This window comes from Antedon mediterranea, chromosome 5 (genome assembly GCF_964355755.1).
Source record: "Antedon mediterranea chromosome 5, ecAntMedi1.1, whole genome shotgun sequence".
Classification (NCBI taxonomy): domain Eukaryota; kingdom Metazoa; phylum Echinodermata; class Crinoidea; order Comatulida; family Antedonidae; genus Antedon; species Antedon mediterranea.
In genome coordinates, this window is record NC_092674.1 from 6998280 (window position 1) to 7018165 (window position 19886).

Consider the following 19886-nt stretch of genomic DNA (forward strand, 5'->3'; position numbering starts at 1 on the left):
AAAACAATAGGTACTCGGCAGCGAGGACGCGCCTCTGTTGTCCAAATTTGCATAATTTTGTGTACGTGACGTCATACCGACGGATTCACTTGATCAGTTTTGTACAACAGGTCACTCTCGTACTGGAAGAAAAGTGTTTACAAAATTCAAATTTGTTAAAAGGCTGTGTGTTGTCGCCGATAAATTTTATCAAATGAAGCGTACAAAAGGAATTCCTGAATCTAGCTTGGTTTAGAATGGAAATGTAGGTACTTGTTTTGTTGTTTTTAGGCCGGTAAGCCATCTGCTTTTACCAGGGTATTATTACCATATGTATATGATGGAGGAAGTAAGTTCCCGTACCTACCTGTTGAGAGCAGACGACACCAGACGAACGTTCGTTTGGCAGCTGCAGTATGTATTTTATGTAACAGACTTCTATTATATAGAATTAATAAAATAAAATAAGAGAATTGAAGAGAAATCAAATATAATTTTGTTTCCTCTCTCCAGTTATGTCTAGTGTAATATCGTTTAGTTAGTGCAAGAGGTAACAATAACATATTATTGTGTGAGTATGAGCTTATAATTGCTAGGCCCAGGCATATCATGATGATCATGATGGTAACAAAATGGTAGGCATGCCTCAGCATTTTCATATGTCCTAATAGTAGACAAAAACTATATATTCTACTGATCTCTGTATATCAGACCTTGATTTATAAATATAAGAGGAGAGCTCCTAATGGCTCTCCTCAATATGTTGAGGAGAGCCATTATTTTGATTAAGTATTCGAGCCACAGGCCCACCATGGTTGGGCCTGTGGCGAGCCGAATTTTGATAAATGACACCTCTAGATGGCCGGAAATGGTACTCTCGCACGTAAAATTCATCGTAGGTCATTGTTCTCTGAACGTAGTCTACGATGTATTGTTATGATGATAATTATCTACGCGTCGATCGTTGTCGTAGGGTGGTTCGTAGGGTTAGTAAAACACCATTCATTGTCATCGCCTTTTAGAAGCATGGACAATGCAAACAAACAATGTATTGTTTGCTAATTAAAATCCTATCTAAAGATAGTAGACGTCAATTTTTGTAGCCACCCTAGCTAGGCCTACGCATCGGTTATCCTAATTTGGACGGAAATCCGCCGACGAGACGACATCGGGTCCGTGGACCTCTCAGCTCACGCAGAGAGAGAGAGTCGAGGCTATCTATCTAGGCCTCCCTAGTCTAGTTTCGGCGGCCTACACTATAAATTATTTAATCCTACCTTGGGTTAGCGAATTATAAAAACGACACCTAGGCTAGGACACCAACAAAATATATGCAAAATAAATATATATTCCATATTAATTACTATAAGATTTAACATAAAGGCGACATGTGTATAAGAAAAGGCCCGACCAGAATTTGGAGGGGAAAACATGTGAGCAGTTATTAAGATCAGAGAGAGTATTATGTTTCATGTCATGTGACACAAAATCCAGGTACACGATCTACTGTTTATCGTCGGCAGCCACCCCTCACACACAGTCATACTGAGTTTAAAAAAAACCCATGTGAGATGTTGCGGTAAAGCAGAGAGTATCGCGTTTCATGCCATGTCACCAAAAAAACTAGGTCTGTATATAAATTACGGTCTTCTGACGGCAGTCTTTTTGAGCTACCGATTGAACGTTCTGATACTATATTTAGAATGAATTGTTTACGATATTTTTCTCGCAACATCAAAGATCGTAGGCGCGCCTAGCCTATCGGGGGTAAAAGATCGTTTGCGCGACTATGACTGTGTGTTGTATTCGGGGTTAATATTCTTATCATTATATATATTTTTATGACGCACTGTAACAGGTTGGGGAGCGCTATTTTAGGCGCTCCTTTGATCGTTTTCAGGAGCGCCAAGGAGCGTCAGCGCCATGGCGCTCCTTTTAAATCAAGGTCTGGTATATGCAAATGACAATAAAAGGAAATGATGATTTCCACTAATAAGTGAATGAATGAATAAATCTATTATTAATTTTTAATGGGGTCTGGTTAAAAACGCTGCCAACAGCAGCCAGGGGAAGAAAACAAATAATTTTCGTTATTAAATATTAAAAATTCTAACAATCATGGTCTAAAATAATGGCTTGCGACGCTACAGCATTATCATATCTACCGAGGTTATCGTTAGAGTTGGGTTCAGGTTGCAACCACTGAGTAGCATTGTCGTGACCTTAACTTCACCCTCAAAAGTGCATTAGGGCCTTATGAATATACATACTAAAGATGAAAAGAGAAAGAAAAAACGGTGAAAGAAATATGCGATCTACACATCCTCCTTTACTTTATATTTGCCAATTTTCTACAGCCAATTCTTTACATCTCGATTGAATTGCATACTGTATATAACGAATGCATTATATAGTGTATTACGGTGACATCTGTTACTCAGTTGAATCACAATAACTATTAACCCTTTTTTTTTCAATTCATCAATCGAATCATATCTCCTAGGCATGCTTCATTACATTCATAATTATTCATTTACAGAATTACAATGGTGGTACATATTCTACAGGAGTATACAATACATTGAAGATCTTATTTCAATTAAAAAACACTTCCAAGGAACAAAAATATAGTACAGTACTACCAGCATACAGTTATGTCACACAAAGTAACGGTCTATTATGTTAAGTTCTACTGTATAAGCCTACAAGGACATTTAGAGTTTGATTATTAATTTATGCAAATGGCAGGGAATATGTTTTTAAGGTCCACCAATATTGTACAGTATGTTACCGATCTCTCACTTCACAACCAAAACCTTCTTTGGACCAAAGGAATGAACTTACTGTACAGTATAGCATTTAGTGGCAGCACATGGCACAAAGGGAGCTGAAAGTTTCTGTCTGTGTAACATCTGGTTCACTTTATTTTTTTTTAAACCATATTTTAATGAGGGTGATCCATCCAGGAATTGCTGATCATAGGGACCTTCAGAGGTTCACAAGACAAACATACACACAAGATGCTCTACATAAACAAATTCTTATTACAAGTCTTTGGGAGTGGAGTTTTGTCCTTAGAAAAAAATCCTGACATGTGACGGGACTTGAACCCAGGACCCTTGGAGTGGTAGCCAAGCATCATAACCACCAAGCCACAACTCCACTGTGCTTTGCGTAAAGCTCAATATCCATTATCATAGTGAATACATGAAATGTGTGTGAATATAAGTTGTAGTAATTGTATAACAGTACAATTGAATAGGAAAAGTAATAAAATTGTAACACATTTATGGATATTTTCAGTAAGCTTCTTATATCTAGAGGTGAGTTGATTTCGTATAGGACACTTTCACTATCATACATAAAGACACACTTGTTCAATTCCTGATAACAATGACTCCCAGTCTGTAAAGCTAGAATTAAAACATTTTGACACAGATGGCATTTCATATGTATAAATTTGAGCTTGATCCAAAATAAAAATGCTGATTAACTAGTGAAGTGCACATTTAAAAAAAAAAATGTTCTCCACACATATATTTGAAATACTTAAAATAATAATTATATAAACACTTGTGATAATAACCAATAAAAAACATAGTATGTGTGGAAGGAAACCTATATAAGTTTAAAAACTTAAGTCTAGGCTTAAAAAAGGTGAGAAGAAGATGATACAAAATATGATATATCCTAATAAAAAGGAAGGAGAAGGGAAAACACCGGACAGTCGAATATTCAGGCAAGCTCAAATAGTTAGTGGTAAAGGAATTACTAGCAACATAGAAAAGCCTCCAATTTTCTGTACTAATCATTTACCAGTACTGTAGTATAAACAAAATTTAGTTGAGTAATTAAAATGATATTTTATTGGTAATTATGTGATATCATATTTCAAAGTTAAAAGCCTCTTGACTATTATATTGATTATAATGTAATATGTTAATGTCTTTAAAGTCTCACATGTTTTAAAGTAAGTGAGAATACAGAATACAGAAATGTATTGGTCCAAAAGGAAATTCATTTTGTTAACAAGCTCTCAAACAATTTATTAAAAATATATAAAAAGTCATGAATACAAAAATACAAGATCTTATAAAAATACGAATAAACATCTAACATTGACAAAAATATAAAAATACTATATCGTAACAAAATATATATATATATCAGTATTATATACAGTTAATTTCGAGGGAAATCAAAACAGTTTTTAATTAACCAGTCAAACCATAAGTATATCTATTTCCTGAAGTTTTAAAATATTGACTGTTGTGTATATACTGTTTAAATCCTTCATAATAATCGTCAAATTGATTCTGTACTTTGTAGAGATTTAGAAGTGAAGTCAACGGATGTTTAGATTAAATATAAGCTACAGTAAATAACGAACGAGCGAAATCAGTCATATTTTACCTTGTGTAATTTGTCTTGGATATTTTTCACCACAAGAACAATGTTTGTGTTAATAATTAATGTACATTGACAGAAAAAACATTTTATTTGCCTTCATCACGGAGGTTTAGGCTTCCGCTCTAATCAAGGATAAGTTTTTAAAGTTTTGATTTATATGGTGATAAATAAAGTATACTTGGTTCTTGCACATTAAACTGTGTGTTCGTCAACTGGTTATTCTATCATGTGTAGTGTAGTGTAGTGTACAGTAACCTACCTTACTTCTTTATCTATGACACAGTGTGTTTGTTGGACAATAGGAGCTTTTTTTAACCTGGACCAAGTCACCAAATTGGGTCTGATGACTAAAATTACCAAACCAAACTTGCGAATAGTACCTCCATTTATGTCATAAGTCTTTGTTTTGCACTAGGTCCTTCAAGAAGATATGGTTCAAGTACCACAATCATGCAGCATATCAGATCCAAACCTTTGCTGATTTTTCAACTATGAATCTGTTATATGATGTACTGTATTAATATTCATATTTTACTTTTACTATACAGTGGACCTTGCAGTATGACATCTGTTTATCTAGACTCCAGTGAGAGAATACAAGTCAACAGTATTTGGACATCCAGCTAGTGAATAACCACTATCACCATGGATATACGAGGTCAGAGTTCGTTAAAAAACATTAACGAGAAGTTACCAGATGACTGGTCTGCCAAAATTGACCAACAAGGTCGATTGTACTACCTCAAGTAAGATTTTTTACAATTATTTAAATTTCATTAATATTAATACTTTTATACATCATGTCTAGATTTACTAGCCAAGTCAAAGAGTCTAAACCTCTGTCTATCAAACTTTATGTGACAAAATGTGATGTGCCCATATATGATATCATATCACTACCATATTTAGGCATATCACCACCATATTTGGGCACATCACACTTTTTTAGTGTGTACACAGAGCTTAAAACGGCTAGTCAGTCTTTGTGCTCGGCGCCAAAACTAAGCATCAGGCCTGAGGCAATCAAATGCTTTGTCACAAGACCTTTCATAATGTTCAACACGATTCATTAAAATCCATGTGTTGTCATAAAAATTCTGCAATATAAAAATTCATCATTATTTATGAATTTGTTTTATATTAGGGTTAACTAGAGTCCATTTCCAGGTTTCAATATATTCCATGCCTAGCTTACCTGGATAAACCAATATAGGCCTTTACCCCTCCAAGAAGAGAACTTTAAGCACTTCAAATCACACAAGCACATTTATATCATTTTCAATCCATGTGTCTCTATAATTTTTTTGAAATACAAACATTATTATTTATATATTGTTTTATATTAGAGTCAACTAGAGTCCATTTCCAGGTTTCAATTCTGTGCCTAGTTTACCTGGATAAACCAATATAGGCCTTTACCCCTCCAAGGAGAGAAGTTTACAGATCAAACAAGCACTTAATACATTTGTAGTAACTTGGATCAGCTTAAATCCATTCTATGCACATTTACACTAATTGTGTGTAAACACAGCCTAAATTAAATGTCACTCAATTTAATTGTTATCAATGCCATCCCTGTAGTAAAAGAGCAGCTTAATCATTTAGTGTCCCTCTTTAATATTATTAAACAGACTATCTATAGTACATACAATACAATACCTTAATTTATGTATTGCAATATGTCAGGCTAGACTGTTTCAGCTTTTAAACTGTACCTACTAAGAAATTAAATTTAATCTATTAAATTTATTTTAACTTGAATCTGAATTTACTGTTGATACTTTGCGTAATCTAAATCTCATGGGGATAATTTATTGATGGTCTTATTCAATTTATTACCGTACTCAAATAAATTCCTAATTTATAAACTTTGTAGAAAGGATGATTTGTCGAATATTGTAGTTTTTGTTGTAAAATACTTTAGATTATTTTAACCCATTCCATTTTCACATCCACTCAATATGTGGTAACGCCCAGTAACTCACAACAAACAACAACATTAATTTTTAACCTTATTTATAAATACTGACGCATATATGATATGTGACATATTTTCTACCTTTAACTCAATTTATTTGGAGAAATTTATTCATACATACAGTACCAACACATGTAAAAAATATTATTTTATTCAATAATTAATATATATTTGGAGAAAAGAATGTAATACATACTTTGTAATATTTTTATTATATTATTTCAAAATTAATTTACACCATATAAATAAAAGTGTAATGAAGAAGAATATATGAAATTCTGCAAATAATACAAAAATCACACAGGATGCATTAAAATATTGATATTTGTATTTTTTTGCATATTTAATGGATTGATGACTCATTGTCGTATTATATTATATAATTATTGCAAAGTGTATCCACCCATCAAGTATTCCTCCTAATGCCATACCAGGAGCTAATATACTATCAGCATGGTAACTATCTATTAATTCATTATTTTGACCGTAATTGGCAAAATACTTAGAATTTTCAATAATTAATGAGCAAAATTTTATATTTATAATTTAGATTTCATATTGCTAAAATGATATCACTGTAATCACGGTTACATAACCAGCCAATAAAATGAGGTTTTAGTATTTATTGCATTTTAAAAATAACATATTTATATTTGGAATGAGTTTAAAACTGTTTAAATTTTGATAACTTTGAGGTTTTCATGTACAATTAGCTTGTAAATTGAATTACAGGGTGGAGTACATTAATATTTTTAATAATATAATATTTTTTTTAAATACACAGTGAACTGATATCAGCTGACCTGCGGGTTCAGCTGGAAGGGTTACCCTCTATAAATAAAGTTGAAATAAATAAATAAATAAATAAATAAATAGTGGATAGTACTGTATGTAGACTTTGGTTTGTGTTTATTAGTTTACTGTAGATAAGGACCATATTGATAGTTCCACCACCAATAGGTAAACAAATCCTTATGCAACATTTATAGAATGTAGAAGTTAATTTTTATATTAATAACTTTCTATACATGAATGTAATTTGATTGAATATTTTGTATAGATTATTGTTATTACATTTTGCAGTATACATAATTAAAGAGAACAATTCATATGGCCACTCCCTCAATTGTTATTCTTAGACTGTCTAATTATTGATTAGTCAGCCTGAGTCAGTTGACAGAGAAGAACAGTCACTAAAAAGAAATGGGGCGGAGCATAGAGATATTATAGTGAACTATAATATCTCTATGGGCGGAGACATTAATACGGTATATAAAATAGCCTACTGTATAATTTTAGCCTTGTTATTTGGTCTGTGATTGAAATTGTTAGGGTAAAATTGTCCTCAAGCTTAAATTGGAAATTGGGATTAGGCCCCCTATTGACCCACGGCAGCCTGCAGTGCAGCGCATACCGAGATCAGCATGTGTTAAATACAATACAATCTCTATTAAGTGGACACCTTCAGGACCAAAAAAAGTGTCCCTTCAATAGGGGTGACTGAATAGGGATTTGCCGTAGTATTAAAATATATGTTTCCTCATTCGTTATGTTATGTTATGTAGTCTATTTCGTGCCTAGCTTACCTGGATAAACCAACAATAGCCCCTTCTCCTCGAAGAGTAAGATATAACTCGAAAAGTAGAAGTTTTCATTGAATTACCCTTTCCACAAATGGTATAGTCCATGAACTATGCCCTCAAGTGGGAGCCTGCCCACAAACCACCATCATCATTTCTTTTCGAGACATGAAAGAGTTAACATGTCTTCAAAGAGCTTACACAGTTTTCTTCAAGATGAATTTGTATTTAAATTATTAAGTGAAGATGATAAAGTATGGATGTATTATATATATTACGTTATCTATTTAGAATCAAGTATCAATCATATGTAGGAAATCATATCTCTGTTATTGGTATACAATACGTATCTCTATCCAAGTGTAACTTAATTAAAGCCATCATTAATCCTATATGATAATCCCCTTGTCTATGTCAACTTAACCATGTATTTAAACTCTGCACAAGTACGTCACCTACCTCATTTGATATTCTGTCACTGTACACTGCACCCATATGGAGGACCCTTGTGTATTTTATAAGCTGATTATATTTAATGTCTACGTGGTGTGTTCGATCTGGAGGCTCAGAGTTGGGTGGTTTTTATCGTGATTAGAACATGGCGTAAGTTAGGCCTGAAGTTCTGTCTGACACTATCAAACTAGTTTGACAAAAAAAGTGTTATGTGCTAAAATATGGTAATGATATTTCATCGTGTCTATATATGGACACATCACATTTTTTTTGTCACATGAAGTTTGATAGTGTAGATAGAGCTTTAGCGTTATAACTCTTCACTATCGATCTTCAAAACGAAAACATTTTATCCTTTCTTTTCTATCTACCCTTATTTATCGTTTCCTCTGTTATTATTGTAAAAATGAGAGTATTTGATTGGTCACTGCCAAACAACTGGCAGTGATCTACTCCACTGCTCGCATAAACAGTGGTGGATTTGAGGAGTTTGATCTGCTCAAAACAACCCAGTCGATTACGACTTTCTGTTCTCCATCCTATTTTTCCATATTGAAAATGGTGATATTGTATACTTTATTTTGTATTAACTACACATGTTTAGTTAAAATAAGAAAAATTGCAAAATTAACAGCAAACCAACAAAACAACTGCATAATACTGTAAGTAATATGGATTGCATGTAGATGTGAGGTGTAGTTCAAAAATTGACATAATTTATGATCAGACTATTTTTTTAAAATAACTTGAAAACTTTAGAGTATTATTTCTGAAACAAAGTATGGTGGTAATTCAGATCTGAATTACTTTCAAGTGTTTCCACAACTCTACACATTCCTATATTCAAGACCTTATATTCAGTATCAAACCATAGCCGTTGTGTCCGTTCATCCGCTGATAAACTCGCCTTTCAAGTGCCTACAACAAACAAATTCTACATCTTACAGGACATTTTCTGCCAATGCACCTTTCTTTTGGAATCTATTAGACCTCATTTCATCTACGATGAAACAGTTTTAATCTGTTCTTTAAATCTTTTGATTCTAATCACTGTGAGAACTTTTGTAAAGCGCCTCTAAATATTCATATTATTATTATTATAATGTAGGGAAAGTGCATGCCCGTAGTCCTATCCCATCTATTCACCTTCCAAGCGTTTCGGAAGGACAACATGTGTGTCGTTTATCCGTTTCTGCTGGTTTATACCTCGATGTTTAAATGGAATGTTGTTATTAAGAATGTTCAAGACATTTCTACAGTCCAGAATAATTATGCTATAAATGTTGTCAGCCTCATGTAATGTAAAACCAAATAAATTGTGTGACTATATGCCTGTCATTATGATATTTAGCATACCTTAACGGATAAATTATGATTATTGGCCTGTGTCCAGATAGCAAAACTGTATGCTGTAGTTGAGACATATTTAAAATAAACTATTGATTTGGTTTTAAACTGATGTGTTATATTTATGACAGCTTCATATTGATTGCCGTCATTGTGCGCTAATCAAGTGAAGCGTAGTAATTATCAATAGTCCATGTGCTTTGGCATGAATTAACCAACAATGGATATGATAATGAGCTGAGATTATTACTCTGTAAATAAATGAACAATGATGATGGCAATGATAATGATATAGAACAACAGGTGATTATGATAATGATACTAATTACTGTGAATAGCTTATCATTGTATTTTACATTCCATAACTTTTTATCCGATTTGTCTATGACTGGGACATAGTTGAAATATAGCCCTCTGTGATTTGGAAACATAGGCCTACAGTACTGTACTATATTCCTTGTGGACTTCGTCTCTAAGTAGAGTTATACTTCAGATCACTTTGGCTCATATTTTGAAATACCTCAGTCCAGTCAATACTTTAATAACCAGAAACTTTACATTAGCCATTTTCGCGACATAAAAACTTTTGCGAAATGATTTTCTAATAAAAGTATCAAGAAAATAAGAATTCGTTTTAGGACTCTTTTCCTCGTAATGTCAATAAAATGAGATAATAAATACTGTAAAAATGTTTAAATGCTTTTAAAAAGACGTCATTATAAGTTATTCAATAAATGTTAAAGTATTATGAAACGTATTACAAATATTAATTGTTCTTGCTATTTGCAATACCATTTCTGAGAATATCGAAGATTAAGCTAATGATACAATTGAGACGTCAGTGTTAACCTCCTACTATTAGTTAATGTTGTGTTGTTTTCTGGCAATGAAGTTAAAAGAAATAAAAAAAGCTATGTTGCATTTGAGACTTTTTTTTAAACTGGCAATTATTATGTTTTTTTAGATTATTGTAAATTATTGTTTATATATATATTAATTCTAAACCGCCCGGTGATATACTGAAATTTAATTAATTAATTTGAAACGATAAAGATGAGGAAATCTGTGAGAATGAGAAAAAGTCGCCCCAACCGAGACTCGAACTCGGACCGCCTGCTTGATATGCAGATGTCCTAACCATTAGACCACTGGGGCTTTCATGGTATTGTTCGAACTCGATTGGATAGCGACTCTTTAACATTCTCGGCGTGATACGGCGGAACAGCACTAGTCCTCAGTTGTACGCACGCGCAACAGAGATCAAATTGATACGCCCTCATCTTTAATTATAATAATTATATGTAATATAAACTCAACTGAGAAATTAGTTGAACAATAGTTGAAATGTGTTTATGAACGCACTACTGAAACTGAAAACAAACGGCTTATAAATCTTTTTTTAAAATCTTTTCTATGAATTCGCATTTACTAATCTTCACACCAATAATTTGTATCTTGATGATTAATGTGATAATTTTGCCAAGTTTAAATTTCTGCGTATTTTCTTTTTTTAAAAATCGAGAATAAATTAAAGGAGCATTAATGAAACGTCAGTGGAACGTCATGATTTTGCATAAATTTATAGTTTTTGATACCAGCAATTTCTATCATACTGTACATGGGTTCATAGCCTACTACTATGCATGTTTTTCTATAATATATAAATCTTCTTATAGTATACACATACAGTAATTTGCCTATAATCTAGTATACTATAGCTACTTTAAATTGTAAAAGTTCATAGCCGTTCATTTACCTGTCTGCCTGTATAAACCATTTAATTTAATTCTTTCTTTTTTTTCCCTATTAACACAAGGCGAAAATTCCTAGTCTTTGAGTTCCTATGTTTTTATTTATCAAGCAGTTCACTGTACATATGCTTATTGTTGTCTTAGCATCATTTTATTTTATCAAAACCAACAGCAACGAAAATTGCCAATTAAAGGTATGAAAACAGATACAATAAATACTTTATATATGAAGCAAACTTAAATAAATATTCAATAGTAAAAATTAGTCTATTGAGCACAATTATTTAAAGAATACAATGAGTCTTGAATGATGAATAACTATTGGAAAAAATATCAACATTTACATTTGACTCACTTAAATATAGTTACGGTATACCATGGAGAAATAATATTTCTCCATGGTTATACAAAGAAGGCAAGCATGTCATACATACTTTTGTGTATTTTTTTTTAGCAAACTATTAATAATGTTTAATAATGGTCACGAGTACTCAGTTATGAGTAGAACGACAAGAGAAAGAATAATGTTTGTTTTAGACTTGGCTCAACATTCCTCATATTAAGTACAGTTAGAAAGAATAAATAGTGAGATGGTATATTTGAAACTCTCATAATGTACGGGTCTCGCGCATGATGGCCGGCATTGGATAAGGGGAGGATACAGTATAGTATTTTATACAAAATATATGCCTATATAATAAGTTCAAAATCTGTATAGTCATATTATAAACAAAATTAATACAGTCGAAAATTAACTAATTCAGTATTCCTTTAACAGAGAGCCGACCAAAAAACAAAAATATTAAGATTAAAACTTTTCAACAGCAACATGAACTATGACCTTTAGCTCCCACCTTACTTTAAGTTTTGTATTGTTGCTAGGATACTGTCAACCTAAATTTATCTTCTAACCAATCAGGTGTGACTATAAAGATGGTTAAAGGCAGTTAAACACTTCAACATAAAAGTTAAGATATTCAACTATAAATTCATGGATGGATTCTTTTGTTAAGCACATTGTGGGACTTAATTGAAATTCATTTGATTTCCCTTAATGAATCTGCAGTAGAGAATTCAGAGTTGCATATCAGGTAAATCTTGGATATAGCTACAATAAACATAAAATATTACTTCTGCATCAAAGTTTAGGATAAATCTTCCCATTTATGTTAAAGAGTGTTGTTAGCCAGCATATGACTTAAGAGGTAACACTTGCCCTGATACCTAGATGTTATCATTAGTTTAGAGTTGTTGCAGTTAGTACACTTTTGGTAAGTAAAATTCGTAAAGGATCATTGATAAAGATGAAATCTGCTTTACATAGGTCCCAAAGGAGTTTTTATAAAAAATGAAGGATAGTTGTAATAACAAAAATTGTTTTTTTTTTTCAATCCGTTTAGGCTTCAATTACCGTGGAAATCATTTCTTAGCTTCCATCTACCCATTTCACAGTGAGATGACTTTTGTAGGGTGATGTTGTTATGGTCAGCATGCTTTTAGTTCAATCGCATAGTGTTACTGACAGCCTACTGGTAGATTAAGCCATAAAGGAACAAGCACTTTGGCATAACAGTTGTTTTGTGTTAAGTCTACACTTATCAAACTTTGTGTGACAACAAAATGTGATATGTCCATATATGGACATTATGATGTTATATTACTACTATATTTGAGCATATCACTACCATATTTGGGCACTTCACACTAGTTTGATAGTGTAGACAGCTTTATGTCAATAATCAAATAATTATTTCTCCATGGTTATATTGAGATACCTGTGTAACCATTAGTGTTTGGTACCACATTGTGTATGTCTTCAATGTGCTGCAAATCTTCTCGGATAATGACTTAAAGCTGGAGGTCCTGTGTGCACATGTGGCTAACATACACTTAAAGAACCTAATGCTTCTTTTGAATAAGTAGGAGGGTACCCTGATGTACTGGCCCATTTTAGTCCCTGTTTTGTGGATATTCCACTAGTACACTGCACTTTGAGACGTTTATTGTACATAATGAAACGATATAATATAATTCCTGAGAGTTTTAAAATACAGGAGACAAAAGTGGCCACAAAAAAATAAAAAAAGTTAATAATTTTAATAATTTGATTTCAACATTGTTTCATCAAGGCCTCTCATTCATTCCCTTGAATCTGTCCATCCATTTTTTACATCCAATCAGCAGTCTCCGCAAATCGTACTCCTTGTGTATGCATGTAATCAAAAGCTTAGAAACCTAATGAAAGTTGACTTTCAGCATTACACGGATTGATTCATTAATAACAGTTTAATACATCTACAATATTGATTGTCGTATAATAACATTCAGACTGTTATTATATTTCTCCTTGATATGTAATAAGTGCAATATTATTATATTTACATAGCATTTATTGAACGATTTTTTTATAGCAAAAACCAATTTCATTTCACTTAGTATGCGTACAGTATGATGAAGTCTTGTGGTACATTTCGCAAGACAAAACTCCAGTTCTCTCAATCAAATGAAGTTACCCGATTTTATCTTTATTTCTATTGTTAGACATACTGATACTGATGGCCCACTTTGCCGTATTTGAAGGCAGCAATAATTAACATCACTGTTGTTTTTAGTTTCTTGTATTATTTTTATTTAATTTATTCGACTTCTCACTAACTCAGTTAGTGAAGGATCTGGACCAACAGGTGGTAAACACCTCTAAAACGGTCCAGTACCAATTTGCACAGTGGCTGTGTGTGACAGTGGCTGTGTTAGTGTGGACTACAGTAGTACACCGGGGTAACCCCCTACTCGTCTCGAAAGATGTACTATGTTCTTTAAAGTGCGCATGAGCTATGTGTACACTGGACCTACGGTTTATAGTACTTATCCGAGAAGACTCGTTCTACCACCAGAACCATGGAGCGAGTGAGCCTCGAACCCTTGCCGATGTTATGGCTACGTAATTACGGTTCCACTGTCTTAACCGCTCGGCCACTCACTCACTCACTTGTACTGTATGTCATCATTTTATACAGTACTCTAAGAGTCTTCATTTTTTCTGTCAATCTTCAACCATATGTATGTTTTGTTTGCTTTTGTCTGTTTTGTTTTGGCATCCCTGACACAAGCATTTGCTTTTTAAATAATAAATTAATTTTAAATACTTTTTCTCCAGATTTTTATGACTCATGTTTTGGCAGGTCTGTAAGGAAAATAATAATGAATGAATGATTAATTAATTAATAGAATAATTATATACAGTAATATTAGAGTATAGTATATATTTTATTCCTTAAAAAATGTTTTTATCAATTCCAGTTTTGTAGAGTAAGCTACTATAGTTACATTATTTTTTTTAAACAAATAAATGATCTGTTGCTAGGTGTAAACAGTGAAAATCTGATTTCATTACAAGGTCAGATGTCATATATTCTGCACAGTGTGTACTGTATCCATAGTAACCAAATACAGCCCAAAGGATATTGTACATACTGTATATCATATACTTTATTATTTAAGCATAATCAATAAAACTGCATGTATTGATATTATTCTTTAATCATGTTACATAGTTACATATCACCTTGATTAAATTTATCCATTTTATTGCTTAGTATCGTAATATTTATGGCTAGAATTTTGATTAAAATAAAGTGAGTTTGAGATTATTTGAAATCTCCAGGTGTTGGTATGTTTGTGCGAGTGCAGAATCAATAAGTTACTCTGCATCTCGAACCTGGGCACGAATATACACACGCTTCAACGCATATATCCTTAGTGTAAAGGAGCGATATATTAGTGTTTCACGCTTGTGATTTAATATTTTGGTACCCGTTTATTTAAGTGGAAGAAATTAACAACCGGGTGTGAAATCTTAATGAATGAAGGTGGACTTAAAAAACAACAATCAGGTGTATATGAAGATTGTTATTACCATTCATTCAGTTGTTTGCTCGTGTTGATGATGGTTCAACATTTCTCAGGATTTTATTTTTGTGAATATGTCGTGGATTTTTATTCACTGGTGAAACAGGGATGCTGAAGTTTGTGGTACATCCACAACTTGACACCGACAGGTGAATGGTTTTATAGTTTTTCTTCTATTGGTAAATATCTGTTGAAATCTCACAAACATGATAATATAAGCCTAACAGTTTTTTAGTCTTGTTATACTTTAAGGATTAGGTGACAAACTTTAGGTGACAAAAAAATGTGATGTGCCATATATGGACATGATAATTTCATTTCACTACTATATTTGGGCATATCACTACCATATTTCAGCATATCACACTTTTTTTTCTTAGTATAGACAGAGCTTTAAGTCCATGAAGGCAGTCCTAGTATCGAACCAGATCCCTGATTTGGTACCAAGCAAGTACTGTATGTTCTTACAATAGCATCAATACAGTAGTAATGAAGGCATGTGGCGAAGTTGGACGTTGGACTATTGATGTTGAGTTCGAATCCCAATCCTGTCGCATTGCTTGTATCCTTAGGCAAGATACTTTACTTATGTTTGCTCCTCTCCACCTAGGTGTACAAATGGATACCTGGTATAGGTCAAAACACAACTGTGCTGATTAATGTTTCCAGATGTGTTTAATCCAAAAAATGACTGGGGTAATATTGTGAAGCGCTTTTTTGCATTAAGCGCTATATAAGATCAACATATTATTATTATTATTATTAATACACTACACCATTTGTAAGGTTATATAATAAAAATGTATTGTGATGTTTATATAAACTGTATAAAGTAAGAAGTTATCGTATCATCATTATCAGTCTAGTTGGTTACATAATACCAACATTGGTTTTGAGTGATAATCTTCAGAAATCATATACCTGTTGGAACATTCAAGGATATTTAAATTAGTTTAAAAAATCACACCCAAAAATGTATAAAGCTCTGTCTACACTATGAAACTAGTTTGACAAAACAAGTGTGATGTGCCCAAATATGGTAGTGATATGACATCATCATGTCCTTATACTGTATGGGCACATCACATTTTTTTGTCACATAAAGTTTGATTGTGTGGACAGAGCTTTAGACATTAAAAAGTAAGAAATATCAAAATTGCTTTGACATTTGAGTGATAATGGCAAATTCATAGCAGAAATACTCAAAGTTTATTATACAAACTGATATAAAGAAATTATAATTCCATAATTATTATTTTTTATTATATTATAACAAGTTTGACATTTTAATCAGACTACCCCCAACTGTGTAGATTGTTTTCTATTCTCTTGTCATATTGGCTAGCAGCTGTACTTCTTGTTGCTCTATTGCTGATTATTGATGAAGATCTTAAAGAGGACAATCGCGATTCCGTTCCTTTATATTTGTAATACATCATCCTGACGTATAATAGTACAGATAGTAATCTGTATTAAACTTTTTATTTTATCTTTATTTCGCTGTTGATGGCTTCGAAAAATTTCAATTAATTGGGCTGTGAACTATAGCATCAAAATGGTTGATATAGTGGCACGTGGGCTTTGTTTATGATTTTAGTTAAACACCGTCCACCAGGGCCAACCCGTGGGCTTGTTTTATGACATTAATGTCTCTATGTTATCTCAATATTAATTGTGAAATAATAAATAGTATTTAAGACTAGCATAACATTTAAAGAGTACTTCTCAGAAGAAGAAATGTTTCTTTTTTACGTAACAGTTTTAATTATTGTTCTCTCTTCATTAAATAATGGTTTTTTTTAAATTGATATTCTGTTTAATAATTTAAGAAATAATTATTAATTATCAATTATTTTTGTCAAAATGACCATTAGTAAAATGACCATTAGTCATAGGAATTTTTGACTGACAAACTACTGTACTGTAGTAGATTCAAAGGTTTTTTTTTTATATTTTTTTTATTAAACTTTGTTTAATGAGGGTGACTAAAAACAGCCGAGGCTGACATGTAGTGATAAAAACCTAACAATACTAAAAGATAGGGTGTCCCCGGAATAGGAATGTCCAAAGGAAGAGGGGTTCTTACTATACTACAATCCTTCACGACTGGACGCCTAAATTTCGCAAATTGTAATTCAAAAGATAGAACATCAAATTAAGCTTAGCCCTTCACTTTACCATTTTTAGGCCCTGGATCCAAGTCATTTAATGATCATTATTGTTTGCTCTTTGCATAGACTGTAAAGTGTTAAAATTATTCCTGTGCTTTATGAAGGCCAATATAATTCTATATGATATTGACTGAAGGCCAATGATATTTAATAAGTACCACCAATTTAGAACATTGGAGATTTCAAGTGGCAACCTTGAGTTTACATTTTGCTGAGATTTTAACAGGATTACTTTAAATGGATTTTTTATTGCTTGCAAATTGCAGAGATTTAGCTTGAATAAAAACAAAATGTTAGTTGTCAGAGGATGCCCCTTATTTTCTGTTCGTTCAATTTCAGAAGGCAACAACTATTTATTCTTTCCTTTTCTGTATGAACTTTTATAGTAGAACCACTCCTTTTGGAAAAGCTTCCTCCATTCCTGCAACCCCCTCCCCCCGTAATTAAAAAGGTGCATTATATGTTTTAACATATACTCCCTCTCCTCCTCCACCCCTATTTCAGAATTCAGTAGACTACCTTTTAAGTGCACACTTTGCTTTGTTGGTGTTGTTGGGTCCCAAAGCTGTCAACTTTATACAGTAGGTGTTCTACTGTAAATATGGTTAATACAAATTTGCTTCATTTTTGCAGGTACTGAATCAATCAGCAGAAAGGTGTGTTTATGTATGTGCTTATAAATATAATGGGCCTAATGTGTTATTATATACTCATAAGTCTCTATACAAAAACTGTCTGTGGGAATGGTCTGAATTCAAGTTTCCCTCCAAAGTGCATTATTGCGTTAGAATGTTAGGAATGGTGTTTAATGAAACAGGTGATTTTCATCAATTGAATCATAATTAAGATGATTTAATACAGGTAATGAAAATAAACGTAACAAATACTTCTTCTTACGATCATATAGCAAACGTTAATTGTCATTGTGTGGTTGTCAGACAGATTATGGTGCGCCACAAAACAGAAAGTAAATTATGCATTGTTCACATTATATGGGTTGCTAACTTTATGCAATGGATGCATGGAGCCCTTAAATTAGCTTTTGTACACCATCTCATAATATGACGACATTAGTAGAAAAAACCCAGTTGGATTTGGTGCTTTTTTTATCAGTTAAAAGACTGTTAAAAACAGGATTTAGTATGCTCTGTAAATTAATATCAAAAGATTGGTTGTAAAAAGTAATTTGCTTGAAAGATTTGCTTGTGAGATGGCTGATTCTGCTTTATCCGCGTTCAATTATGCGGTATGATTGTTTGTTAAACAAAATTGCTTTTACTTTATTATTACCTGATCATAAAGTTGCAATTTTTATACAAAAAAATACACTTTTAAAATATAAATTCTAAAGCTCTGTCTACACTATCAAGTGTTTGACAAAAAAATGTGATGTGCCCAAATATGGTGGTGATATAATAAGTAAAGTTGTTTTGTTTAACAAATGACAGATTGGCTTGTAAAATCTACAATCCAGTGTTCCAATCTTGACCACCACATATTAAAGGGAAAATTCTTTAACATTTAGAAATTCTTACATTAAATGAATACAAAGGGAAATCCTGAATATTTATTGACTGTGGTTAGTATTTCATGGTTCTGTCTCACTAGACTGTGATTGGGTAATAAGGCCATAGGATTGATAGTGAACAAAATATTTCCTGCAAGAAAAAAATAATTTCAGGAAATATACGATTGAAAACAAAGTAGTTAGTACTTCAATTACAGTTCATGATTGTTTTACTGATGTTTTTTCTTTAATTTTTTACTCACACTTTCAAGGTTGTTGTACAATTGTGTGCTAAATCATGACTTTACATATGTTGTAATAGAACATTTATGTAGGCGGAATGATCCTAGCCTTTCCTACTGTTGAATATGGTTAATATTTTGGGTATTGAGAAAGCACGTTTGTTTTAAAGTTAGACCCACAGAATAATTTGAAATAGTAAATAAATAAAATAAAATAAATTTGGTACCTCCAAATAAAGAGGTAAATCAACATTCTAGTAAATTTTCTGAATCTGATGATGACTTTCTATACAGTATGGAAAAAGATGAGTCAATCGCAAAACAGTAGGTTTTGTTTGCCCTAAAGCTCAGATCAAACTTGATGTGACAAAAAATGTAATATGCCCATTATGTGGACATAACGCCATCATATCACTACCATATTTGGACATATCACTACCATATTTGAATGATTTTCCATTCCCAAGTTTAAAGATATTGTATATGCATCTCCTCACATCTATGAAATGAGAGAAAATTACTGCCACACTGGTAGATTTCAAATATAGTTTAAACCCTT

General features: G+C 32.4%; 1 protein-coding gene across 3 annotated transcripts in view; it reads left to right on the forward strand.

Moving 5' to 3' along the window:
* Window positions 1-38: 38 nt before the first annotated feature.
* Window positions 39-19886, forward strand: part of LOC140048561 (uncharacterized) — a 55461-nt gene continuing 35613 nt past the window's right edge. The window contains exons 1-2 of one of the 3 annotated variants that reach the window (XM_072093302.1): window positions 39-244; window positions 4938-5135. In XM_072093302.1, the coding sequence (XP_071949403.1) occupies window positions 5035-5135 (101 nt within the window). In that variant the 5' untranslated portion in view covers window positions 39-244; window positions 4938-5034. Of the gene's footprint in view, window positions 245-4845; window positions 5136-8224; window positions 8551-19886 lie in introns of those variants that run through there. The other 2 variants (XM_072093303.1, XM_072093304.1) reach the window with 2 other exon arrangements.